Source organism: Equus quagga, chromosome 5 (genome assembly GCF_021613505.1).
Source record: "Equus quagga isolate Etosha38 chromosome 5, UCLA_HA_Equagga_1.0, whole genome shotgun sequence".
NCBI classification, from domain to species: Eukaryota; Metazoa; Chordata; class Mammalia; order Perissodactyla; family Equidae; genus Equus; species Equus quagga.
Genome location: NC_060271.1, coordinates 64,055,380 through 64,083,370, shown reverse-complemented (window position 1 = coordinate 64,083,370; position 27,991 = coordinate 64,055,380). Strand labels below are relative to the sequence as shown.

Genomic DNA, 27,991 nt, shown 5'->3' with positions numbered 1-27,991 from the left:
ACGTTTGGGCTATCTCGTTTACTGTCTTTTTTAGTGACCTGGAATGAAAGAAGTTAATGAGGTCATCTATAGCCAATTAGGTATTACTAGTAACAGAATCAAGAGTGCACAGAAATACTATTTTTGAAAAATGTACAGAAATAAAATTGGACATAAAACAGTGCAGCTCAGGGCAACTGGATAAAATAATTCCACTTGTTACACACATTTCCGAATGGCTCAAAGGCCGTGGGGGATGCCTTCTAGGATGAGAGCAGTACTCCTTCATCCTCCCTAAAAGAAGTGTTCTCAGGCTCCAAATCTGTTAATTCAGATTTCAATATGGTGGCTTTTTCTCTCTTCCATACTTTTCCTGTTATCTGAAAAATGTCTCAAGTAGAGTATGACCCGTGATGCCAGCCCGTGTCTGGGGCTCAGTCAGGGACTCAGTCAGCCTTGTTGCATCCCTCCTGGTCCTCGTCTCTCTCTCTGCCCTCAGCCTAATAAGAAACAAAACATAACAGATTATGGAGCCCTTCTTCCCAAGCTCACACAGTGACTCCCGACCAGGGGTAGAAAATGTGTCAAAATGCCCTAGTCTGGACTGGGATGGAGATGAGGGATAAAGCGGTCAAACCACACACATCCCTGGAGAGCCCTCATTTACTGATGAGAATGTGTGCAGCCCTCTGGTGGGCTGGGATGGAAAAACAGTTGCAAACCTCTGATGAAAGATTATTAATGTACTTGAATTTTGAGCTCCTTGGCAGGGGTACATTGGCTTATGATTTGGTTTCTATATTGTCGAGCATGCAGGAGGTGCTCAGTAAACATGGATGAAAGAATGCACTGAGCCTGGAACAACCCAGCTAAAGGGAACCTATGAGATGGACATTTTAAAAATTGAGCCCCAGAAATACCAGGGTAGAAACAGGAACCCTCATGCAGGTTCGGAGATGCCAAACCAGGCTAGAAGCTCAGTCTGCCACTCATGAAAGCTGGAGTCTCATTCCAAACAGGTCAGGCAGCACAAGGTGACAGAGGGCTCGAAGCAGGAGCCCCTACTCATGGTCTTTATAAAGGCTGTCTGGAGAGGAAGCCTGGCTTGGGAGAGCGTGTGCTTTGCAACCTCTCCCTGAGTGGGAATGGGTTTGTCAGATGAATTAGCCAAAAGTGGTCTGGAGAAGTGCAAGAAACGTGACAGCTAACCCCTGCTCAGCAGAACCTGTGAGTCTGGGCTGAGAGGCAGTGGTTCTCGGCCCTATCAGACCCAATGCACTGTTTTAAAAACAAATATTTTAATTTCCCCTTTTCTATCCTGAACTGAAATTCATAGATAATTATTGTCTCTATAATTTAAAAATTTTTAAATACCCAGGAATGATTACACTATGGTGGCCACAAGTCACTGAGCTCCTCGCCCACAGCCAGGTGGCTCCTCCCAGCTCTGCTGTAGAGAAAATCGACCTGACACCACCCAGCAACTCACCTTCCGGCTGTAGGAGAGGAGGTGGGAGGCACAATCCAGATTGGCCCGTTCTTGCTCCACAACTGACTCATGAGGCATCTGTAGGGACAAATGCAGACGGAGATGGAGTAAGTCCATCTGTGGTAAGGCCTCCCAGGAATCCTCGGTTATGCACAGACATCTCCACACGCTCCACACTCTGCCCACAGCTGCCAGCTTTCTGCCCAATGATGCTGGAGAAGAGGGAGCCCAGGAGGGTCAGCCAGAGAAGGAAGGTTCTGACAAATGGACTTGACTTCCCCCAAATGCCAGGCCACCATGGTTGGGGAAAGTCAGCTTTCTTTAAATGTTTCACCTTGACGGTTTGGGATGCTTTTTCATCTGTCTGCTCTCTGCTTTAGCAATGATGTCTAACAGCACAGATAACTGTGCCTCGGACCCCCAGCTTTGCCAACAGGAATTCTCCATCTCTGCTCATCTAAAAGCCCAGAGATGAAATGAGGCTGCACAGTGACAGCTCGGTTCCCCCCAGCGGGTGGCAGTGTGGTGCAGGGGACAGAGCACGTGCCCTGGAGTTCAACAGCAAAAGGTTCAAATCCTGGCTCTGCCGTCTAGCAGCAGTGTGACCGCAGTTACTTAGATCCTCTGCACTTCCATCTCACCAATGGTAAAACGAGGATAAAGAAACCTACTTGGCTGGGTTATATTGAAGAAACCTACTTGTCTGGGTTATATTGAGCATTAAGCAGAATGGTTTAAAAAAAAAAATGTGCCCAGCCCAGTGCAGGAAACATAGGAGACACTCAGAAAATGGTTTTTCCCCTCTCAAACATCTGGAACGCAGCTGAGAGTGGCAAGGAAAGCAGGGGACAGGAAGCCCCAGAGAACTAGTTTCAAGTTCAGATCCTTGACTTCAGACGCTCCATCTTATAAGATGGAAATAATGATGCTTCGTTGGGAGAATGACGAGCATGCTCAGGGAAGCTCTGCACTGCTCAGTGGCATCATTGCTGCCTCCACTTCCCTGCTCTTAACCCAAGAGCAGCTCCAGGTTTTCCAGAGGAAAATCCGCGGGAGCGTTCACTGTATCTCTGCTGCTTGGTCTACTTCCTCTGAAGTCACAGTGTGTTTACTGAGGGTAGAGGGACTGTAGCCTTCCTCCTTGCAAGTGGTACCATTTCTCCTAAGGAAATAATGAGATAATGTGGTCTCACTTTAAAGTAGGAGTTAAGGTTGGGCATGAGGGAAACATCCCCGGCATCTTATCTGTATAACCGTGACTCCTCCCGTGCATTTTTTACGGTGCAGACAGTTATCTGCAAGGCCTTGACCCACTTGCGTCTGGAGGCGGGAGATTGGGTCTAGTGAACTCAAAAGCTCTTGGCAGGGCTGGTGTTCTGGGGCGGAGGGTCAGGGGTGCCAGGGAGGTTCTGCAGGGACCCACCAGCTCTGGGGCTGCCAGGAACAGCGAGCTGAGCGGGAAGTGCAGGAAGTTGAGGCAGGTGGCCGTGTAGAGGTCGGCGTAGCGCGTCAGCTGGCTGGAGAAGAGCGTCTGGCGGAAACCACAGCGGAACAGGCTGCCCATCGTGCTGTAGCACAGGTCCAGCTCCCGGGTGACTCTCTGGCAGAGGGGAAGCACGCTGACTCGAGATCCTATCCCACCTGCACCTGCATCACCCACGGCGATCCCACCCACCCTGGTCTGTCACCTGGGGACCTCGAGGCCTTTGCTCACTGTAGGAAGGAGCTTCATTCTTTAGACCAGGGGCCACACACGTGTTGTTCAGCCAGCACCGGGCTCTGGGAGGTGGGGCAGCTCTCCACTTTGCCACGGGCCCCGCTCCCTGCTTTCCTCATAGTCACCTGCCTGGCCCCGGAGAGTGACTAGCCCGCACTAAACCCTCAGCATAACGTACCCTCTGGTGCCCCCACAGAGGGCTTTGCAGAGGCCCACACACCCAGCCCCACTCTGGCCCCCCTGGAGGCCCCCACCTCATCCCAGGCCCTGCTCTTAGAGGCTGGAGAACTGCTCCAGACATTTACTCCCAGAGTGACCAATAGTGTGCTGTTTCCCCTCTCTGAGCCTCATTTCCTCATCTGTAAAATAAAGGTGACAATCCTTGCCCTGCCCACCTCTCAGGGCTGTGGAAGGATCAAAGGGCATGCAAGGGCTTTATACTCCCCAAAAGGCTTGGCAAAATCCTTCATTATTGGTCCCATCTGGCCCTGGAAATGCCAAGCGACCCGAATCCCCTGGACAGGGCCTGTGGGGATCTCCCAGCTTTGGTGGCTAGTCAGTAAGGCCACAAGGGGATGTCTTCCTTTCATTTTTTTCCCAGGACCCATCAGCTCACAAGCCCTAAATCTCATCTTCTCGGGTCCCTTGTCTGGCTGACCCCAGACACGGATCAAAGCTGGAGAGTCGGTCACATGAAGACCCAACCCGGCAGGCAGGCATTTCTCAAGGAGTGGTAATGGTGGAGATGGAAGGACAGGGGCCAAGCCCCACAAATCACCCCACAGGCAGAACTCAGCCCCTCAAGAGCAAGCACACTGCTGTCATTTGGAACACAGGCCAGCAGAGGGCGCTGACTGACAAGGACAAGAGGAGCTCTACTGAGGCCAGGGAGAATTAGGTAACTAGGCTCCAGGGACCTGAGACAGAGCAGGTCCCAGCAGGCAGCCCAAATCCAGGTAGGCAGCCCAGAGGCACACACCCGATCCCCGACTCCCGCTGAGTCCCTCCCCTCCTCACTTGGCACCCCGCTCTTACCCAAATCTCCCTCTTGGTGGAGTTGATAACTTGCAGCCCACGACTGCTCCCATCCATGTGCCTGGTGCAAAAATGGCCATGTGACGCAGGGGAAGAGGCGCCGGGCTTCCAGGCTCCAGACACAACCTCTCTAGACCACATAGGGGTCAGGGAGCACTCCACGGGCCCCCAGTGTGGGCGCTGGGTTGGGTGTGTGCATGTGTGCAAGAGGGTAGGCACCCGGAGTCCATGCTGCGTGGGTTAGGAGGAAGGGCCTAGAGGTCATAGTGTGAATGGTCCCAAGGAGGTCTGAGGGGTCCCAAAGTTCAAGTTACTAGGGAAGCCCAGCCTGAAGCAGATCTTGATCTCCTGACTGCCCTGGCCAGGTCCTCACTACCAGGCCTGGACATGGGCGACCACCCTCTATCCCTCTCTCCTCCCCAGCAGGGGCCGCAGGCCAGGGCTCTCACTGGTATAAGTCTGCCAGGTGCATGTCCAGCCTTTTCAGCAACTCCATCCGCTCTGAAAAATGAACAGGGCACAGTAGGGGTAAGTGACAGCCCTGCCCCCACCTTCGTCTGCCCCAGGCCCAGCTCGGACATGTGGCGAGGGTGAAGAGGTCACCAGGGGTCTTTGCCCCCCGGCTGTGTGTGTAACCTCCTTGGCCCCTTCCTTACACCAAGTGAGACTGCCCAGAGCAAAGCGGGGACAGCAGAGCCTGTGGGACAGGTAAGAAGCTGGTCAGGGAGTCAGGTGACCTGCCCAAGGTCACACGGCAATGACTCAAAACCAGCTCTTAGAACAAACTCGAATTGTTTGGGCTCACAGCAACTCCTGACCCCAAGGATACTTCAAGTCATTCCCAGGTTGGAGAGGGTACCTTCTGCTCACTGACCGTTCTCAGGGAGGGTGGGGAGGGTAGGGTCGGGTGAGGAAGGAAGCCTCAGACTACGGAAACACCTCAAGGGGGGAGTTGAGTCTCGGCTTTGCCCCTTCTGGCTGTGTGACTTTGGGCAAGCCGCTTAACCTCTCTGGGTCTCTGTTTACTCATGTATAAAATAGATCCACTTTCATAAACCACAGAGTAGATAATATTATCATGATCACTACTAACCCCCCACAGAAAAGAGGGGAAGATGACGATGGGGCAGTCCTCTGCACTGGTGGCCAGTGCCCCCTGCCCGTTCCTGATCCCCCCACAGCTCACCCTTCTCTTGGGCCCAGATGTCCACCTCCCGGGACAGCTCAGGAACCACCAGGCAAGTCCGCCAGCCCTGCTGCTTCTTGGACTTGAGGATGTCCCCAAAGATGTGGTCCCCAATGTACAGGATGTCCTTCCCCCGCACCCCAAGCAGCTCACACACCACGTCTGATGAGCCTGCCCAGCATGAGAGGACAGGCTCACCTGCAGCCCTTCCCATCCTGGCGGGCAGTTTGGAGTCATGGGCTTCTAGTCAAAGGTGGGTGCCTGTGGAGGGTTGGGGTGGTGTGGGAGCTGGTACCTCCAGAGTAGACAGCACAGTGCTGGTGGGGCCCTGTGTAGGTGCCCACGCGAAGCTTGCCTGAGTCCTGGAGGGGGGAGAGGGGCGCCCTGGTCTAGCTGGGAGCTGCAGGGGGACCCATGGGGACATGGGAGGAAGGAGGCAGCAGAGGCTCCCGAAGGCGTCAGGGGACAGACAGACCAGCAGAGCCATGGCTGCCAAGGGCAGATCAAGCTGGAGAAGCAGCCCCCTCCCCACAACAGAGTCCATGGGTCAAGGTGGACGTGGCCTCAGCCCCTGCCATTACCGTGTTGACCTGTCTCAGCACCGTTCCCTCCGCAAAGAAGCAGGGTTTGTGCGTGTCCACCACAATCAGGTCGAAGTAGGACCTCCAGGGCCTGGCTGAGGCCTTGGCCTAGTGGGGCAGGCATGGGGAGCATGTGCAGACACACTCACTCAGTCTCAAAAATCTGACCACGACACAGTTCACAGGTCCTCAGCCAGGTCACCCGTCCTCTGCCCCGGATGCCAGCCCAAGCTCAGCCACGCTCTGGACTGAGAGCTTGCCAGCCCTTCTCCAGCCCGTCCAGGTGCCCTGGTCCTGCCTCCCAGATGGATGAGCCATCCCCAGGCTCGAGAACCAGAGGGACTGTCTCCCCAGAATCCCCAACCATGCCGGCACGAGGAAGTGCTCACAGGTACGTTTGGAGGCCGGTGTAGGCTATTGTGAGGGCTCTGTGTCAGCCTCTAGAGCTCCTCAGGGCAGTCAGAGACCCAGGGACACGTGACACAAGCACAGTCACCAAGGTAGAGCCCTGCTCGCTCATTCACTCACTTGCCCTGTGACAAGCATGTGACACCTGGTCACAGGTGCAGAGCCCCTCCCCAAACATCTGATTGCCACTTCATGGCCTTCCCTGAGGCAGTAAGTGGCCTTCCCAATCCCTCCCGGTTCCTCGCATGGCCTGGCTGAGGTCACTGGCCTCCCACTCACTGGGGAGGTTCCAGCGAGGTCCACTCATGTGAAATAACCCCTCCCACATACTTGGTTTTCCCTCCAGGGGAGGGCAGACATCAGAGAGACCCTGGCCCTCCCTGCCCTTGGCACAGCTCACCCCAGCCAGGCACGTGGTGCTCACCTCACCAACGCCAAACAAGTAGGTCATGATGGCCTGGAAGGGACAGGGCAAGGGTCAGAGCAGTTGGCTGGGCTGAGCTAAGGTCACTGCCTGCCTCTGCTCTCACCCCGCAGGACACACTGGGGACCACAAGACACACTGGGGACTGCAGCAACAAAATGGTGAGAAAATTGCTCATTTTCCTGAGACATGGAAACGCCTAGAAATGGAACCCAAAATGCCAACCACAGGATAATAGGGTCTTTGTTCCTCCCCACCCCTCACTGTTTCCTATGGGGCCTCAGTTTCCCCAGGGCCAGGAAGGAGGCAGTTCTCTGGGCTCGGAGGCCAAGGGCCCCATCCTTCCATACACACACGCACGTCAGTGTAGTTGTAGCTGCTGTTGGTGGCCAGAAACACTTTCCCAACCTCCTTCATCTTGCCCAGCAGGATGGGGATTCGTGCCTGTGGAGGAAATAGAAGCAATTTCCAGGGGTGGGGCCGCCCAGAGCTGCACTGGGGTCCCCTTCTCAGGTCTCAGCCTCCCAGCAGGGGGCTCCAAGCCAGGCAGGAATGCCCATGGACCAGGCCAGGCTACAGAGCCCTGTCCAAATCTTGAGGAAGGAGGCCAGAGAAGGAAGAGCAGCGCCACTGCCCTGGGGAGGAGTGGCACAAAGGGACAGACCTGGTCATGACCCTGGTCTATAGTCACTCACATCCTTCTCCACGTATTTCTCCAAGTCCTCCAGGGTCTTCTCCTTGAGACAGCCCTGCAGGAAGGAGCAGAGCTGTGTGTGTGTGTGTGCATGTGTGCACACCTGCCCACATGCCTGCATTCAAGGTGAGGGGAGGCCGATCACAGTCCTCAGCAGGAAGAGGAATGGAAACTCTGTGGGGCTGGAGGCCTGGGGGTTGGCCCAGGATTGCTGAGGGCAGACAGGTCAGGGGTTCTGGGCCACTCACTGAATGGTGGATGTTATCCATGGCGTCAGTCACATCCTGGAAGAGGCTTCGGAAGGACATGAAAAGGTTCCCATGTTGATAGCCGGTGTCACAACTGGAGCAGGCCAAGGGGACAGGGGAGGCTGATAAGGGTGCCTGAGGCGACCAGCAAGCCTCAAGCCCTTACCACAGTGACCCTTCCAGCCACACTAGGCTTATGTCCCAGCCATCCTGGGAGGGGTGTCACCCTGTGCTGAGGGTTATCCCTTGAGGGACACTGGTTACAAGGTTGGGGGGCCCCCTGCACTGAAGGCTTCCCCACTGAGATCCTGGATCCCCTCAAACCTCTCAGGAGGGGCCTCTGGCCCTTGGTGGGGCCCCCACATTGGGGCTTGGCCTGGGCAGTGGCAGTGTCCTGTTGGTCACCCAGGGCTGGGCAGGGTACGGGACTCACTTGGTGTAACGGGAGCAGCCGGAGAAGAAGTCCACCAGGCAGGCGTAGAGGTAGGTTTCTTGGGTGGAGGGGCTAGTCAGCCACTGGCCCAGGGATTCCCACCCCCCCACCCCAGCCAGAGCTGAGCCCTTGAGGACCACCTCCCCATACCCCTCATCCAGCCCTCACCAGGCAGGTTGAAGAGCGTGTTGAGGATGTGGAACCGCTGCAGATTGTCCCTCTGAATGAACTTGCTGGGGTAGAAACTCCAGATCTCTGCCCTGGGGAGGGGGTGGGCTGGGTGCAACCAATGTCCCCCGCCCCCCAGTGCCTCCCAGAGGCCAGTCCAGGCCCTGCCACTCCTTCCTGCCTCCACCTTCCCTTCTGCCCCTCCTTTATCCAGCTGGCATTGCTGAGCCTCTGCTGTGTGCTTGAGCCACTCTTCCCTCCCTTCTTTCCTCCAGCACCCTTGCCCCCCACCCCTGGTCCCTTACTCCGAGAGGAAGGTGAAGCCGTGGGCCCCCAGCAGCACGTTCCCATGGGCGTCCACCTTCAGCAGGTTCCCATAGAGCACATCAAATACCAGCCCCCTGGAGAGAAAGCGCAGAGGATGGGGGTGCCAGGGCTGGCGACCCAGCCACAGCCTCCCATCCCAGCAAGCCCCCGCACCTGGTAGGGAAGGTGGGGTCATAGGTATAGCGCAGGATCTCGTGTGGGTACCCAACACACACAAGGCGCTCCAGCAGCAGCTCGAAGGCCAGTGCCTCATAGGCCGGGGACTTGTAGGCTGTGGGGGGCAAGCAGACCCAGCCCAGTTGGTGCCTACCCTCTGCTCCCTCCAGCCCCAAACACCCTGCGCTCCCTCCCTCCCTACCAGCCAGAGTGTAGTCCATGTCGAAGCCAAAGCAGCGAATCTTCCCCAGTGCCAGGCTGCGGTTGACAAAAATCCTGGGAGCAGGAGGAGGATGTTGGGACCAGCCCACAAGCCCCCAAAACTCCAAGACCTAGGGCCTCCTTGGGTCTGAGTGTGTCTGAGCACATGCGTGTGAGTGCATGCATGAGCATGTGCAGAGAGCTGCGGAGGAGCAGGAGCTCACTGTCTCAGCGTGCAGGAGTGTGCTGGGAGCATCCTTGCGAGTGAGGATGTGCGATTGCCAGTGGGGGGTTGTTGCTTTCCTGAGTGGAGTCACTGTGTCCAAGCTCAGAGATGATGCATTTGTCACAAATAGGCAGCTCATGTCACTGCGTGGGAGGGAAGTGAAGGGCACTCCCTCTTTGCCCGAGTGTATATTGTCAGTGTCTCCCTCTGACAGGTCGCTGCCCACCTATAGATGGAGGTACCCTTGCAAGCACAGGTGCTTGTCTCTATGGTGAGTGTCACCATATCTGTGTATTTAAAGGAATCATTCTCGGGGTTGCTGTGTTATGTGGTATATGTCAGGAAAGGGGGTGTTACAGGCTGAGATCCCCCCGGCCCCCACCCCAAGTGCCCGTCTCACCTCTGGTGCCAGTCCTGCTCCAGGCCCTGCGGCTCCCCTCTGGGCTCCACACTGGCCATCGCCACCAGGAGTGAGGAGGAGGCAGTGGTCCCTTCCCCAGCCACCTGCACACTATCAGTGGGACCCAGCAGCTCCCCTCTCCCTCAAACACTTCGGACACCAGTGACCCAGTGGCCCCACCCTGGGCCTCCATCTCCTCCTTCTTTGGGGGAGGAGTCAGCCAGATCAGTCTCTGGTACCCCCTCCCTTCTTCAAGAAAGAAAGCAGTTAGGATCAAGGAAGAAGAATTCATCTATATTACGCCATCTCCATTTCTAGGACTTATGCATCCAAGCACCTTAACCACCTAGGATGTAGCAAACAGGGGTTACAATGGCAGGAGCCTCCTGTACCTGAAAAATAAAACAGTCTTTAATAAATACATAAAGAACTCAGGACTCTTGCTTTACACACAATTCTAACACACTTGGTTATCAATTTCTCCAGCCCAAGACCATTTAAAGAAGTAATTGCTTAGAAATATGCCAACAGCTATAAGAAGTGGCAAATGACTAGAATTTCAGAATCAGAAAAAAGTATGAAAGTAAAAATCAACAAGCAGAGCAATTGGGACCATTTAGTGTAGAGCTGTCAATAGCCCCTGAGGGCCCACAGTGCTGGTTTTGGGCACTATGACTTCCACTCAAAGCTTTGACCCAGATCATTCAGAAAGACTTACACGATGTGGCATGTTCTCTTTTAAAAAGGAAGACAAGGGGCCAGCCCAGTGGCATAGTGGTTAACTTTGTGCACTCCGCTTTGGTGGCCTAGGGTTCACAGGTTTGGATCCCAGGCACAGACCCAGCACCACTCATCAGGCCATGCTGTGGCGGCATCCCACATAAAATAGAGAAAGATTAGCACAGATGTTAGCTCAACAGCAATCTTCCTCAAGCCAAAAAGAGGAAGATTGACAACAGATGTTAGCTTAGGGCCAGTCTTCTTCACACACACACACACAAAAGACATGCTTACAATGCATTTTAGAAAACTTTCTCTCCAAAATGGCTAAACTAAATGAAGTTAGGCAATCTTGAAGGGATAAAAATTACCTGGGAAAAAAAGTATTTTAATTGAGTAGTTCTTTCCTTGACAATGCCAGATAAGTAACTATTAGGATGATGAAGCAAGAGTATGGAGGCTGCAGGAGCTGCATTCCTTCATTGGAAGAATGAATGGATGGAGGGAGAGATGGATGGATGGATGGTTGGATAGATGTACAGATGGAGGGAAGGAGGGATGGATGGACGGATAGACAGAAGGATAGATAGATGGATAGACAGAGGGATGGGTGGATGGACAGATGGAGGGAGGGAGGGAGGGATGGATGGATAGACAGAAAGATGGATAGATGGATAGACAGAGGGATGGGTGGATGGATAGAGGGAGGGAGTGAGGGAGGGATGGGTGGATGGAGGATGGATGGAGGGATGGATGGATCAATAAATGAATTAATGCATGGATCAATAGATCGATGGATCTATGGATTGATGGATGACAGATGGGTGAACAGACAGATGGTTAGATGGACGGATGGTTGGCTAGGTGAATGCGTGGGTGGGTAGATGGATGGATGGACAATTGGATCCACAGACAGATGGGCAGATGAACTATAAATGGCAGCCTTTGTTGAGAGTGTCAGAGGAGAATCAAGCTTCAGAAATCAGGAGGATTTCCAGAGGTCGTTTCACCCATGATTATTTGCTTTCAGCTCATCTCAGGGAAACCTTTTAAAAAGTGCTCTTTCCCGTATTGCATGGTTCCTCTCTAGGTCAGGAACAGAGAAGGAGAAACACCTCTTTCTAGGAAACCACTGGAAAGTTCGTCAGCCCTCCCCCTGGGGGTTAACATAGCAAGTGTGCGAACATGTAGCTTGCTTTTCTTGTGGTTGAACTTGGGCGTCCATCCTCAGCTTCCCTTCCACCTGAGGACAAGGAAGTCATCCAGCAACTTTCAGGAACAGTCACTTCAGTGGTTTCTCAGGTAACTTCTCCAGCTGTACTCCAAGTCATCTCCTGGGGTTGACTGAAAAATGTAGGGTCTATGCCCAGCCATACTGGTAGCTGGTAGCTGGTAGTTGCCCATCGCTTCTTGGTGGGGCCTTCTGTGACCTGCACTGGCATGCCTGGGGGGCCAGCACCTCCTCATGTTACTGTCTGCTAAGGTGGCCACATCCTCATTGATCTTCAGCTGGTCAATCTCTGCTGCCATCCCAGGTTACAGCCACTTGTCCAGACCCCAGAGTCCCTGGACTAATTGCAGTTCCAGTCAGGGAGGACCTCGCGCTATCACAGGGACCTCTTGGCCCTGACCCCTCTGCCACTGGCACACTTGGGGGCCCCTTCAGGAAGAGGAGATTTGTCATAGCAACAATAAGTGAATTCTTGTATTGCTTTTACTGTGTGCCAGGCCTCGTAACAACCCCATGAGGTAGGCCTACTGTTACTCTGAATTTACAGATGACAAAACTGAGGCACCAAAGAGTTAAGCCTCTTGCCCAGTGTTACAGATCTAATAAATGGCAGAGCAAGGACTGAACCCAGAGGCCGGGCACCAACATCTGTACTCTCCACCACCGGCTGAAACCGCCTCTGACCAAGGTCCCTCACAGAGTCCCTGGACTTTTCAATGTTGTAAAAGACAAAGAAAGGCCAAGGAAATGTTCCAGAATGAAGGAGGCTAAAGAGACATGACAAGTGAATGGAATATCTGCATTCGGACATTGAATCAAGAAGGAAGATGGAACACTGAGGACGTTATGAGATCAACAAAGAAGGCAGGACGATGGATGGTAGATTAAAGTGCTCCCTCGATGTAATCTATGAAGCTGATAATGTGCTGCGGTAATGTAAGAAAAATCCCTATTCTTGGAAAATATTGAAGGATTCAGGGCAAAGGTCATGATGTGTGTAACTTACCTTCAAACAGTTCAGGAAAAAAATCACACACATATACATACACACATACCTACATGTGTCTGTGTGTGTGTCTGTGTGTGTGTGTACATAGTGGTGGGACAAATGATAAATCAGATGGAGTAAGATGTTAACAATAGGTCAATCCTGATTAAGGGTATAAGGACGTTCTTCGTACTATGCTTTATCTTTATAACTTTTCATAAACTTGAAATTACTTCCAAATTAAATTTTTTTAAATATAAGGTCTGTGTCCCAGGGCTGCCACATTTCCATCTTAGAGTGCTCTCTTCTCCTCCCACCTTCCTGTGAGCTCCCAGCTGGGCACCTCCCTCCCATTCACTGAGGGCTGGAGGGGAAACAAGACCAGCCAGCCAGCCTTCCTCTTGATTCTTACATCTCAACTGTGTCTTTTTAAAAAGTGTCCAAGCCCGGCACGTGCTTGCTTTGTTCCAGTGACTGCCTGACACTCAGAGAGATTGTCAGATCAGGGGTGCCCAGTGGGCCAGGCGCCAGGTGTGGGGGTGCCCCTGCCACCCCTCACCTGTGCCCCTCCACCTTCAGTTGGAGGCATTGTTCCAGATCACACAGCTGGTTCACAGCTGCCTCAGCAACACGGGACCTGCAGCCTGGGACTTGAGGGGACCTCCATTCCCCTGAGCTTGGAGAAACTCTCTTGAGGCCACCGGAAACTTCTAGACAGGGGCTTCCTTGCATGAGGGTGGCTGGTACAGGGGGATTGAGATGGGGACCAGAGCTTTTTAACACAGGGGAGTTTTGGATAAGGTCTTTAAGGAAATGTAGGATTTTTAATAATTTAAAGGAAAAAGGAATTTCATGCAACCAGCAATGATCCCAGTGCTGAGGGGCATAAAGGAAACTGGCCCACAGGGGAGAGCAGAGGCTGGGACCTCCTCTGGGGCAGTGGCCATCAGAGCCGGCAGCTGTCTCCTCCCCTCTGATGTGGCCGCACTGGCAAAGGGCACATCCTGGGGAGAATGGAGAGGGACTGAGACCAGAGGGTGAACCTCGATTTCTGGAAAGACCTGGGGCTGAGTCAGGGCCAACGAGCACCAAGGCCCAGATACAATTCTGCCTCATCCAGGGCAAAGGGAGGCCCCTTCATGGGTGGGGGACCGTGGAGGGACAGATTTGGGGAGGGAGGTTAGGAAGCGTCCAAGAACCTGTCTCTCCTTCCATCAAAATAAGGGAAGTTGCTGGGAGTTTATGGTGTGTGGTGACTACATGTGTGCATGTGTGAGAGTGTGGGTCGGTGGGTGTGTGTGGGTATCAGTGTGTGTGCATGTGTGCGTGTGAGTATGTTGTGAGTGTGCTGGCATGCTGGGACCGGGGCCTGGCAGCGGGCATGCCAGTCACTGATGCCCATGCTCAGCCTGGAGCACTTGGGAGCCCGCAGTTCCTGGGGGGGTGGGAAGGGAGCAGGGCAGAAATGCTGCCCACACAGCCCCTCCTGACTGTCCTACAAGAGCACAGGTTGGGGGCAGAGGAGACCAGCGGCCAAGGCTCCCGTATGTGACACCAATGCAAGGTTCTTTGGGAACCCTCTTTTAGGGAAAATTGGCCCCTGAGGGAGTGAGGCCTCATATACCCCTAAACTGGAAAACCAAGGGTTCCCCAGCTCAGCAGCTGTGCAGCTCTGGTGGGTCACGGGACCCCAGGGAAAGCTGTGAGGATGGCAGGAGGTGGAGGGTGTAAGAGGTGTGGGAGACAGTTCTGTCCTGTCCTTGAGGACTGTGTCACACGCCGAGGGGAAGGTGCTCCAGTCAGGTTGAAGGCAGGAACTGCAGGAGGCCTAGGGCTGGGAGGAAAGGCATCCAAGGCCAGCCAGACCCATTCAGCCCCTGCTGAGGCCTGGCTAGGGGAGGGCTTGAGAGCCAAAGCTGGGGGTTGGTACCCACCCAACGGGAAGCCACAACTCCCCTCGCTGCAACCTTAAGAGTCAGGAGGCAGCTACATACCAGGGTGTGGGCAAGGTGAAGACAGGTCAGAACAGAGGGTCCCAAGCAAAGGGAGGCTGTGCGGGACTTAGACATCGTGCATATTTCGGTCGCCTTCTGCACATAAATCTATCTAGTCAGACACCATGTGTTCATTAAGCATCACCTCATGCCAAGCCTATGCCAGTAGCTGAGTTTAAACTGTGAAGAAAGATGTGTGACCTGCCCTTGAGTTGCTCACAGTCCAAGGAGAGAGACAACACGCATTAGTAGGAAACAGCAAAGAGAAACCCACGTCCTTGGGAACCCAGGGAGGTCAGAGAAGTCTCCCTGGAGGAGGAAGCCTTAAAGGGTGAGTCAGATTCAGCCAGGCAAGGGCCGCCACCATGGTTCCGAGAGGCGGCCTGGTGAGTGTGCGGGAGTCACAGGCAGACGGGCCTGGCCGAGGGGTGAGGACATGGTTGGGAGTGCAGCGAAGGGGCATACCAACAGGCTAGGACTTTCTCTTGCAGGTGACGGGTCACATTTGAAGGGTTGTAAGAAAAGAGTGACCAGGTCCTGTGTGCAGCAGGGGGTCGATCTCCCCGGCCCAGGGCAGAGGAGGACACATTGGAGGGAGTCGGCCGGGAGGCAGAGGCCAGTTCCAAGGCTGGTGCAGTGACTCAGGCAAGGGATGCTGAGCGCCAAACCAGCCCTCGGTGGGAGCGAGGTTGGCGAGGGAGAGGCTGGAGAAATATTTAGGAAATAAACCAGGTCAGCTTGCCTACTGATCGGTGACGAGGGCGAGGGAGAGGAAGCGTAGGGATGGAACCCCGTGTGTCTATGCTGAGGCGGGCCGCACCACTCCTGGAGCGGAGCAGAGGAGGGGGATGAGCTTCCACTGGGGTGCAGAAGGTGAAATGGAGGAGCCAGAGAGACCGTCAGGTAAGAGGCTTCAAGCCGGGACTGGAGATGAGATTCGTGAGTTGTTGACATGCGTTTGGATGAGAAGGGGTGACAGAGCCTGGCAAGCTGTACCAGATGTAAGCTCGATGGATGATTGCAGGATAGGACAGTGACAATGTGGTAAGGACAAGAGTGAACTAACCCAGGGTGCTGGGAGCCATGTTGGGTGGCAGGGAAGAAATATGGAGGGAGGAAGATGTCACTCCCACGGGGCTGAAGTGAAGAGACACTGACATGGGATGTTCATCTCCTACTAGAATATTCCTTCACAGACCTGGGGCTTTGGGGCAAAATTTAAAAGCAGGGCAACAGGATAGCTGTATTTCACCAAAAACAGGCCTTTGTAGGAACAAGGACTGTTCTTGCCCTCAGCACTGCTGCAGTGAGAATCCCGTCAACCACAGGAACTAGGAAACCACAAGGACAGCGCAGCCCCGCCCCCGTGTTGGCTGCGAAGACTCGGAAATGGCACAGCCAGGCAGCCTCACCCCTGCCGGTGACCCTGGGCTTAGGGGTTTCCAGGGACAGCTATTCCTCTCAATGGCCATGTGTGGGTGTGGCTTCCTTCGTGTGCTCTCCTGGTGACACCATGGGTGGACTAATGCCATATCAGGCCTCACAGGCCACAGCTGTGGAGCCTCCATGAGGGAGGCACCTCATGGGCCCTGGACCCTGAATTCCAGCGGGCCAGGAACTCTCACCTGCTTGGACTCTGTCTCCCAGACCCACAGATGCTCACAGGACAGTGTCCTAGACAGTCCTTCTCAAACTTTAATGTGCATGTGACTCACCCAGGGGAGTCTGGCTAAAATGTAGGTTCTGCCTCAGCAGGTCTGGGGTGGGGCCTGAGATTCGGCATTTCTAACAAGTGCCCACATCATCCTGGGCGTGAGGCTGGTCGGCACCACATCTAAGTGGCAAGGGTGGAGCGTCAGTTTGCACAGTGAATCACCCGGGAAGCTATGAAACCTCGCGATGCGTGAGAATCAGCCAGGCAAGTGCGGGGCGGGGCATTCCAGGAGGGCCAAGGCCAGTGCTGAGTGACAGCCCGGCAGGTGGACCCCTCCTCCCTGAGATTCCCATGTAACTGGCCCAGAGTGGGACCTGGGCATTCTTTGCTGCCCGGGTGATTCTAATATACAATAAAGCTTCAAGACTTTATCTTTAAAAAGACTTTTGACGAATCAAGCCAGTGCTAGATCTAGTGGGTACTCGTGGAGCCTGAGGACTACCTTATGCCAGGCCTTGGGAATCTCATCCCTCATGGAAACATCCAGCATTAATAGAGAACTGACTGTGTCCTTAATTCATTTCTCACTTGATTGTCACCTTGGCCCTGTGGTGAGGACATTATTACTAGTATTGTCATCCTCTTCTCTTTCTAAAGAAGGAAACACTGAGCTGGGTTAGGACGTACTCTAGAATCCTCTGTCACTCCCTAGGGCCTTCACCTTTCCTTTCATTGCCCCTGCTCAGAAAGCCCTGCCACCACCACAAACACTTCCACCACCATCTTCCTAGGATGAATTGGGGGAAAACATCCCCTTCCGGCTGTTTTCCCCGCAGGGTGCTCTGGAGTCTCAGTCAACATGCCACCCCAGTTTGTGGGGGCAGTGGAGGGAGACAGTCACCTCCTTTCTGGGGTCATTGGTCCCTCTTCCACTTGGCCCAGTAGCCAGATGGAGGGCAGGGGTTAGAACAGAAATTCCCAGCAGCTGCAACGGGCCAGGAGCTCAGCCCAAGGTGGAAAGGAGTGGAGAGCAGGAGGGGAGGGTCTGATTCGAGATGTTTTTATTGGGCGTGTAAATCCTCTGCAAGCCTGGCTGGGTTCCATGTCTCTTATTGAATCAGGTAGGACTTGTCAGAGAGGATGGGACCTGTGCCTGTCTTAGGGGCCACATTCCTAGAATGACCACCACCCCCTCCCCAAACACAGCGTTTACAGTCATCAACCACTCCCCAGAGGGGAATGAAGCTTCCCTTTAGAAAACTAGTTGGCTCATGCAGATCCAGTCATGAAAATGTCCACTTCCTTTGAACCATCTATTTCCAAGACTTTGTCCTTAAAGAAGTAATATAGAAAATAGAAAAAGCTAAATGCAAGCAGACGATTCATGAAAAAGCATAGGCCACTTCAATGCCCAACTAGAGAAGAGCATATGTATTATTTTTAAACTATTATACAAACTTTGCTAATTGTGGTTAAGAAAATGAACTCAAAAACTGCTTAAGATATAATGCCATGTGTGGGGGAAAAAAGGCAGTGCACAAAATTGTGTTTGCAATAGCGTATCAACCATTTACAAAATGCATATACAAAAGAACTGGAGAAAATAACTTAAAATAAGCAGCAGCTTAATGTGCAAATAAATCACCCAAGGGTCTAGTTAAATGCAGGATTATATTTAATTTCTTGTCTTTAGTATCTAAGTTTTCTGACATGTGGTTCAATAATGAAAATTAAACTACATGAGATGACATAGAAACTTTAAGAAATGTTTATGCTAAATGAAAATAGTAGAATACAAAATGATATATACATTAATATTCATTTTTTTTAAGATTTTATTTTTTTCCTTTTTCTCCCCAAAGCCCCCCGGTACATAGTTGTATATTCTTCGTTGTGGGTCCTTCTAGTTGTGGCATGTGGGACGCCGCCTCAGCGTGGTTTGATGAGCAGTGCCATGTCCGCGCCCAGGATTCGAACCAACGAAACACTGGGCTGCCTGCAGCGGAGCATGCGAACTTAACCACTCGGCCACGGGGCCAGCCCCCATTAATATTCATTTTTTAAAATAAAACTGGCTTTTTGCATTTCAGGAGTGTCTGCCCTGAGCCAGGTACCAGGCATTAAGCAATGAGCCCATCAGCACTCACTATACCACCCACCACAGAAGCCAACACCTGGTACCCGTGTCCTGAGCACAGCACGGCCCGGCCCACAAGATAGAGAGGCAGCCAGCCAGAGGGACAGGGGAGTGCATCTGTTGGGGTGAGGGTAGTTACAAGAGGTGATGCCCACCAGCCTCTTTTGGGCTCTTCCTGGGCAGACTACGTGGAGAAGAATTCCTGGCAAAGCAACCACAGCTGTGAAAGGAAGAAGGCGTGTAATGAGCCCACAACTGTTCCCAGAGGACCCACAGTGGGTGGGAGAGGGGAGCAAGGCCAGATCAGGAAAGGTCTTATTAAAGACCTTGACTTTGACCTTGCAGGTGGCGGGGAACCCTGGCAGCATTTTGAGCAAGAGGAGGATACAATCCATCTTGTTTTTAAAGCTAAGTTACTGCAATAGCCCAGGTGGGAGCTGTCAAGCACTTGAATTAATGGAACTTGGAGAGGGGAGGGCTGGCCAGGGAGTCATTGGGTTAATCAAGACTGGAGACTGATTAACCGGAGGAGATCTGGAGAGGAATGAGGCTGAGATGCTGAGGCGCCGGTGGACTACGGGGCCACCAACCCCAGGGATGCCAGCAGAAGGGAAGCGGCTTGCTGGGAGGGCAAAAACACCATTCATGAGCTGGGGAGAGAGTTCCAGCCCCATAATCCCTAAGCTGAAACCCTTGGGGCCAGATATATTTCAGAATTCAATATTTTCTAAATTTAAGAAGGCAATACATGATTTACTATATATATGCATGATCACACCCTTGGTGGGACCTGGGGCAACAGCCCTTAAGCAAACACATTGGCATTCCTGCCGCCAACACATGAATATTCATTCACACGAAGTGGGTACATAAAGACAAGAAACAACCTCGCATCAGGACCATCAAGACTTGCCACCAAATGAGTCTGGAAAATCCCTTTGGGTTTGGGATCTGGGATTGAGGGTGAGGGATGTTGCATCAGCGTCTGTGGGAGCTGAAGACCCAGCAGTAGGAGGGCCCTTCAGAGGGACAGGAGTAAAGAGAGCTGAGGACACAGCCCCAGAAACAACCACGTAGGGACAGAGACAGGACAGGATCCAGCAAAGGAGGCTGAGAGGAAGCAGCCAGATTTGCAGGAGACAAGTTAAAGAGAGGGCTGTCCTCAAAGCCATGGGAGGAAAGAGGAAGCCACGAGTAGGGACAGTGCTGCAGAAAGGCCAAGTCAGAGAATGCCCAAATGTTCCCTGCATATGACAGCAGGTGTGTCATAGGAGATCTTGACCAGTGGGACATCAGTGGCAAGATGGGGCAGCAGCTGAGTGGCAGCAGAGGGCAGGGAGGTGGGAGCAGTGTGTGAAAGGCTCCCCTTGCAGGGGTCTTGGCCAAAAAAGAACTGCGATTGAGCTACAGTAGCCGGATTGATGAGCAAGAAAACCTGGGGGGACTGCAGGACCAGGGGTCTCAATGAGTGACAAAGAGGGTGAAGGAAGGAAAGTGGGTTAAAGAGATGATGTACGTCCACGGAAAGACATGCATAAGAATGTTAGTGGCATCTTTATTCAAAATAAGCCCAAAGTGGAAACAACCCAAATGTCCATTAGCAACCCAATGGATAAGTCTATGGTGACAAAGCCATCCGATGGAATTAGCAAGGAAGAAGAATGAACTATGCTACCTAAAATAACATGGGTGAATCCTACAGACACAATATTGAGCATACGAATTCACGCACTTTACTGTATGTACATACACCTCAAGGAAAAAGAATCAGCGATGATGGAGTTTAAGGTTTCAGATGTGGAGCCATCTGGGGAAGGCAAGGCCAAGTGTTCCCTTGCACTGTGGGGCTGAAGCAGAACCAAGCGAGGCTGATGGAGTGTGGGAGGGGAGGCAGCCGTGTGCCCTATGGATGTAGAAGGCACTCAGTAGTTTACATAGATGATTGTAAAACAACTACGAAAACCATTTTTGAAAATGGATGATGTTGTACTAGTTTATTCACAGGTTCTGTTCCAACGAGGCTGCCAGTCCCAGCTGTCCCTTCCTAACTGTCCCCAGTTCTGCCCCCCAACTCTATTGCAGCTTCTGCTGGGCAACCCTGTGGACACTGCCCATCCCCCATTCCGTCACACACACCACACACCCTCACCAGGGCCAAACCCAGATAAAGGTTTTAGTGAAATGGTATGAGGGGAGTGGCCCTTGCTGGCCCCCTGAAAGCTGAGGCCCTGTTTAGGGTCAGGCTGGTAGTGCCTGGCTGTTTTTTCCTTTGGATTGAATTCCCTCCCAGGAAACCCCGGCTCTCATGCAAATGAGACTTCTGAGAATTCTCCCTCTCCACCTCGGGCTCACCAGCCACTTCAGGGCCAGCATTTAGGCCACACAAGCAAACAAGAAGGCCTCAGGGGACAATGAACAATAGCTGCCTGGCATAGCAGCTATTATTATCCAAAATTATTATCAACCGAAAATGTTAGAATGTTTACTTCCTGAGGGTTAACGTTCTTTTCAATAAAATAGCTAGGTCCATATTAATTTTTAAAGACGCTATGTTAGAGGGCCTGAGGGTGGCGGCTCCATCAGGGTGACAGTTCACACATTTCGCAAATTCACACGAAGCTAAATGCAGGCAGAAGCGCAGGGCTGGCCCGTGAGGCTCAGAGCTCCAGACGAGGCGCGTCTCCTGGGGGTTCTGGGCAGCACAAGCTAAGCCCTGTGCTAAGATTCTAGGTCGGCAGGAGAGTGACCTAATTAAACACACAGGCTTATTCTTAGACAAGGAGCCCCAATTAAGGCCCCTGGGCAGCCACAGCGCGAAGGCATGGCCCTGGAGGTGACCGGAATAATTCTTATTTTTAAACAGCAGTTACTTACTTCTGATTATAAAAGTAGTACATATTCATCATAGGATGTTTGGAAAATATAGAAAGTACAGAAAAGAAAATGCTACCCAGAGATAACCACTATTTTTGCTTATTTCCTCACGGTCTTTTTTTAATACATATTTACACATTTGACACTCGGGAAATATTTATTCACATAATGTAAGTGAAAAAAGACACAAAATCATAAACAGCCCTATCCCAAATTTGTTATAGAAATTAGAATTGCCATATGGATATAGTTCTGCATCCTGTTTATTTCACTCAGTATTAAAACACAAACATCTCCCTCATCTCATTAAATACTCAGCTCCTTGATTTTTGATGGCTGCATAGTATCCATCATACAGAATAATGTATCAACTATTTCCCTGTGATGGGGCATTTATGTTGTTTCCAATTTTTCAAATAACTCTACAGTGAATCTCCCTGTATATCTCTGATTATTTTCTTGGGCTGGATTTCCAGAAGTAAACATTGTTTAGAACTATATTATACATTGCCAAATGGCCTTCTGAACATTTGAAGCAATTGGGACTGCCACTTCAAAGTATGGGATATTGTAGTGCCTGTGATATATCTTGACTCCTGTAATAACAACCAGAACTTCTTTATCAATTGGTAGAAGGCCCAGATCAAACGTAGAGGCCACTGTTAGCAGGCGTCAGTTGCCCAGAGCCATCTGAACACAGCCCCAGCATTAGTCAGCTTTCACTGGGTTAGCTGCTATAACAAACGATCCTAGAATTTTAGGGCCTTACAACAAGCAGTTTCTCTCTCACCCACGTTGCTCTTAAGGTATGAGTCTGGGGCCGGCCCAGTGGTGCAGCAGTTAAGTGCACACGTTCTGCTTCTGCGGCCTGGGGTTCACCAGTTCGGATGTGGACATGGCACCGCTTGGCAAGCCATGCTGTGGCAGGCATCCCACATATAAAGTAGAGGAAGATGGGCACAGATGTTAGCTCAGGGCCAGTCTTCCTCAGTCAAAAGAGGAAGATTGGCAGCAGTTAGCTCAGGGCTAATCTTCCTCAAAAAAAATAAAAAAAGATGTGGGTCAACTGTGGCTTTCTGCCACATGTCTTCCTGTTTGGGGACCTAGGCTGAAGGAACAACCCCTATCTCCATTCTCAGGGCCAAGGACAAAGAGACAGAGCAGAAGTTCACCCTGGCTCTGAAGGCTGTGACTTAGACATGGCAGGTGGCAGTCCCACTCACATCCGTCGGCCCAGGGAGGTCACGCGGCCAAGCCTGATGCCAACAAGGGGAGGGAATACACTCCTCCCACAGGGACACATCGAATGTCACATTCAGGGTTACAGAATCCTGTACAGGGTGGACAGAAAACAACTGGGAACAAGAGTACAACCAAACACAGCTAAGAGCCCTCAGAGACAATGCTTAGTGTTCATCGTCACATCCTGGTACTGACCCTGACGTCGGGAATGTTGGGCAACCAGAATCCCCCTTCATCCTGGAAAGTCCCCTGTCCTAGAGGCCTTCCCCAGTGGCTGATGAAGGGGGTCACCTGAGTTGGCCCTTTGTGCAAATACAAGAAAAAATATATATGTTTGTGTGTGTGAGTGTCTATTTATGTACATATATTTATAAATAGCTCCATTAAAAATAGTAAAGATACATTGTTAAATTTTTAAAAAGAAAAGCTTTGTATATAACAGGCCACCATTTATTTTTTAAAAAGAGAGAATACATATACATAATGCATATAACTTATGCTTATATATGCATAAAGTATTTCCAAAAAATCAATAAGAAGCTGGTAACTGGTTATTTTAGGAAAGCAAACTGAGAGACTGATGGTGGAGAGGAAAGGCTTGCTTTTCACTCTATACTCTTTTTTTACGGTTCGAATTTTTTTCCTTGTAAACGTTTATATTGCCTTCTCCAAAAAAATGTTTGTTTTTAATTAAAAAATTTTAAAACGTCCTTTCTCAATCCCTTCTCACTCATGTCACACAGTCTCCTTGTCTATTCTTCCTCCACTGTTCCCACACTGGGACATGCCCTGACTTCCATACCTAGAGCCTTAGAAAGAAGAGCTTCCAGAAAGCACTGGAAAACCCAAGACAAAAAAATAGCAACAGTTACAAAGCAAAAAAAAGCTCATGCTCCAGCAGGCCAGGCCACAGCACACGGCTGTGCAGTTCATGCTTGTTACCACCTGCCAGATAAGCCCCTTCGAGGAAGGTGAGATCTCAAGATAGAGCTGAACTTATCTTGCATGAGTCAGGAGTCTTGCTCCCGTGAGGGAGGCGGAGAGACAGGGAGAAAATGAGGAGACAACAACTCCTGACCAGAAAAAAAAAAAAAAATGGAAAGAAAGAAAAAGAAGAGACAGAGAGAAAGCAGCAACAAGAGCAAAGGAGGCCAGTGATGCCCCCAAGACAAGGCACTCTAAAGATGGGGCCGCCCACTGTGCCGCTGGCTGCCAAGACGCCTCCTCTGTCTTCCTCTATCCCCACGTCCACTCCAAATCTTCAGAAAGCCTCCCATACCCCACATGCTTAGTGCGAGCAGCTCCCTTTGTAGAAACCTAAAGGGCTGGCATTTACCATCTGGATGCACGGAACGAGGACAGCACCCACGGGAGCAGCAGCTGAAGTCAGAGATAATAGGAGAACATCACCCCCAGAGAAACGGTGGGGATCCCAGGGAGTACTTCGGATTTCTACAGGGATGGGATCTGGAGTTTAAGCTTATGTCTGGATAAGCCTGGAGCCCTCAGTGATCATCGTGTTACACAAGCAAAAGTGCTGACTGCAGAATGCCCCTGTGTAAGTGGTGGCGGTAAGGGCGGTCTACACCATAGGGAACCTGCCACAGGCTTGTCAGGGGAAGGTCACATTCTCAGGGGCCTTCTCCCCACCCTGGCAAGACCCAAAAGGCCCTGGAGAAGTGCATATTCACAGCACACTTGCACAGGACACTGTGTCACTGAGTCACTGACCTAGGACACGTTTCTTTGGTTACCTGCTTAAGCTCTTGGCACGGGAGCCACATACAGCTGGACTAGCACAAGCTCCTGGGCTCGCTAGTGTGTCCCACAGAACCTGAGATCAACAAGGTGTTACTAGAGTTCCATGCAGCAAAGGTGACATAATTAAATAAACTTGGGAAACACTGCAATAGACAGGACTTGTGATTGCAAGACTTCTCAGAGCTTTAATGTTCTGATATGTATAATGAGCCCCAAAGGGGGAAATACAGTAGAGAATGTTACTCAAACTCCTTTGAGCATGGAATCTTTTAGATTCCAATCTTCAGAACAGTATCCCAGAGCAGAGTTCCAAGGAACACACTTTGGGAAATGCAGCCTCAAGTTTTTCCCAGGTCAGCAGGCAGCAGTCAGGCAGCCTATTGACAGCAGAACTTCTCAGAACAGGGGTGCTTTGACTTGGCTATTACACTCCAACCAGCGCCAATTTCAAACTGGAAATACATTGGCCAGGTTTGCCACACACATCCTGCACTCTGTGCATCCCGCAGGTTTGGTTTAGCCAAAAGTACAGTCAGAGTCTACACCCCAACCTGCTAACTGTCGAGATCAAAGAGGACTAGGATTAAGGTAGGGGAGAACATTCACATCCTACTTTATACATTTCCATATTGTTCTTTTTAAAAAATAACAAACATGTATTTCTTTTAAAATTTATACATATATAGTGGACTTGGCCCCTCAGGCAGACTCAAGGGAGCTTGGATCTTACCTGTCTTGTTGAATACTGTCTCCCCTGAGTCTACAGTGATCAGCACATAGTAGGTCCTCATTAAATGTTCATCGAATGAATCAAGCTGTGAGAAGGTGGAGACAGTAGCTACTGTAGGAAAGAAGGCAAAGACCGAAAACCTACTCAAGGACAAGGAAAAATTTGGTTCAAGCATTTAAAAATGAAGTTAAAAACATTTCTCTAATGTTTTAAAGTGATATATTAGAAAGCAACGATATTGAAAAAACAATATCAAGTGGCCAGCCCAGTGGCATAGTAATTAAGTTCACATGCTCTGCTTTGGCAGCCTGGGGTTTGCCAGTTTGGATCCTGGGCACAGACCTACACGCTGTTCAAGCCACGCTTTGGTGGCGACCCACATATGAAAAAATAGAGGAAGATGGCCAGAGATGTTAACTAGAGGACAGTCTTCCTCAAGCACAAGAGGAAGATTGGCCACAGACGTTAGCTCAGAACCATCCTTCCTCACCAAAAAAAAAAGAAAAGAAAAGATAAGAAAAACAATTTCAAGAGAATGACATGACAAGCCACCGACTAAGAGAAAATATTTGTAAAAGACACATCTGATAAAGGACTGTTATCCAAAATACACAAAGAACTCTTAAAACTCAACAATAAGAAAACAAGCAACCCAATTAAAAATGGGCAAAAGACCTGAACAGACACTTCACCAAAGAAGGTATACAATGGCAGGTAAGTATATGAGAAGATGCTCAACATCATATGTCATTAAGGAACCGCAAATTAAAACAACGAGATACCACTACACACCAATTAGAATGGCCAAAATCCAACACACTGACAACACCAAATGTCGATGAGGAGGTGCAGCAGCAGGAACTCTCATTCATTGCTGGTGGAAATGAAAAAGGGCGCAGCTGCTTTAGAAGACAATTTGTCAGCTTCTTATAAATCTAAACATATTCTTACCATACGATCCAGCAATCATGCTCCTTGGTATTTGCCCAGATGAACTGAAAACTATGTCTACAGAAAAACATGCACACGGATGTTTACAGCAACTTTATTTATAATTCCAAAACTTGGAAGCAACCAGGATGTCAGTCAGTAAGTGAATGGACAGGCAGACCACGGTGTATCCAGACAGCGGAATACTATTCAGTGCTAAAAAGAAATGCACTATGAAGCCATGAGAAGACTTGGAGGAATGCATATTATTAAGTGAAAGAAGCCAATCTGAAAATGCTACATATTGTATAATTCCAACTAAAGACATTCTGGAAAAGGCAAAACTATGGAAACAGTAAAAACATCAATGGTTGCCAGGGATTAAGGGGGAAAGAAGGATGAACAGGCAGAACACAGAGGATTTTTAGGGCTCCCAAAACATTCTGTATTATACCATAATGGTGGATACAAGTCATTATATATTTGTCAAAACCCATAGAATGTACACCACCAAGAGTGAACCCTAATGTAAACCATGCACTTTAGATAATAATGATGTGTCAGTGTAGGTTCGCTAGTAGTAACAAATGTATGACTCTGGTGGGGGATGTTAATAGTGAGAGAGGCTGTGAGGATTTGGGGACAAGGGGCATATGGGAACTGCACTTCTGCTCAATTTTGCTATGAACCCAAAACTGCTCCAAAAATAGTTTATTCGTTTTTAAAAAACAATGATATTTGAAAAATTTCTGGGTAAAATGATATGATGACATCTGGAGTATGCTTTAAAATACTCCTGAAAAAAAACAAAAACCTCTAGGTGACAGAACAATGGCAAAATGCTGATAATTATTAAAGTTGTGTAATAGGAACAGGGGGTTCTTTATACTATTCTCTACACTTTTGTGTATTTTTGAAATTTTCTTTAATAATAAGTTTTTAAAAAACAATGACTCAGGAGAAAGAAGTTACAAATAAGCAAGGTGGAAGGCAAGAACGAAAGTGTGATGCTGGATTGGCTGGGGTTATCAGTATGAACCCATTTTTGTAAATAGATAGCTAAATAGATACAGAAATAGAATGCGTAGGTATGTATATGGGTTAATATTTCCTAGCTCCATCCACTGAGAGCTCCTAAAAGCAATGACACCCCAATAGCTATGAGCATGCCTAGCACCCAGATTTTGGTTTCTAATATCAATCTAAAATAACACGAATCAGGGATCCTTGGAGAGTGGTTGATTCCGGGATTGAGACAGAGAAAATACAAATTAGCCTGGGGCATCTTGTGCTACTAGAAAGTAAGGAAGTACTAAAAAAAACACATATGATGGGACATATTAAAAGAACACAAGAGCCAATCTGAAAGAGCTCCCGATGGCCAAAGCTGAAACAATTTGAGCAGCAAAATAAATAATAGTATTGGCTTATAAATAAAATAAATATCCAAGAATTCCTATTGATATACACAACCTTAAATAAATGAATAAATAAATAAATAAATGGAGGAGAAGAGATAGGTCTTCCTTACAGAAGAATTCCAATTAATAAAAGTAGAAGTAATGAGAGAAATAGAAAAATCACCATTAGAACCCCACAGTAGGGCCAGCCCTGCAGCCCAGTGGTTAAGTTTGCACACTCTGCTTCGGTGGCCCCGGGTTCCCCCATTCGGATCCTGGGTGTGGACCTATGCACCACTCATCAAGCCATGCTGTGGCAGCACCCCACATGGAAGAATTGGAAGGACTTACAACCAGGATATACAGCTACGTATTGGGGCTTTGGGGAGAAAAAAGGAAAAGGAGGAAGATTGGCAACAGACGTTAGCTCAGGGCCGATCTCTCTTCATCAATTAATTAATTAATTAATTAGTTAATTAATTAATTAAAAGAAAAAAGTGGAACCACTCAAAAAAAAACCCGTCACTAACTTGAAATTTTTAATAATTTTGAAAATGGGGCCTTGAGTTTTCATTTTGCTCTGGACCCCATAAATTGTGTAGCTGGTCCTGGCTATAGGCAAGATCTTGAGATGAATGCTAAAATTAGTGGGTGAAAG

At 50.2% G+C, this 27,991-nt stretch overlaps 1 protein-coding gene across 1 annotated transcript; it reads right to left on the bottom strand.

Moving 5' to 3' along the window:
* Positions 1 to 12: 12 nt before the first annotated feature.
* NT5DC4 (5'-nucleotidase domain containing 4) lies at positions 13 to 9,731 on the bottom strand. Its single transcript, XM_046662589.1, is given in 17 exon segments — positions 13 to 479; positions 1,469 to 1,546; positions 4,221 to 4,281; positions 4,670 to 4,721; positions 5,407 to 5,577; positions 5,702 to 5,768; positions 5,970 to 6,095; positions 6,820 to 6,852; positions 7,180 to 7,263; positions 7,515 to 7,568; positions 7,762 to 7,855; positions 8,195 to 8,252; positions 8,363 to 8,470; positions 8,654 to 8,763; positions 8,843 to 8,960; positions 9,048 to 9,121; positions 9,673 to 9,731. Coding segments are annotated over 17 exon segments (1,401 nt in total). The 3' UTR covers positions 13 to 425.
* Between the last annotated feature and the right edge of the window lie 18,260 nt (positions 9,732 to 27,991).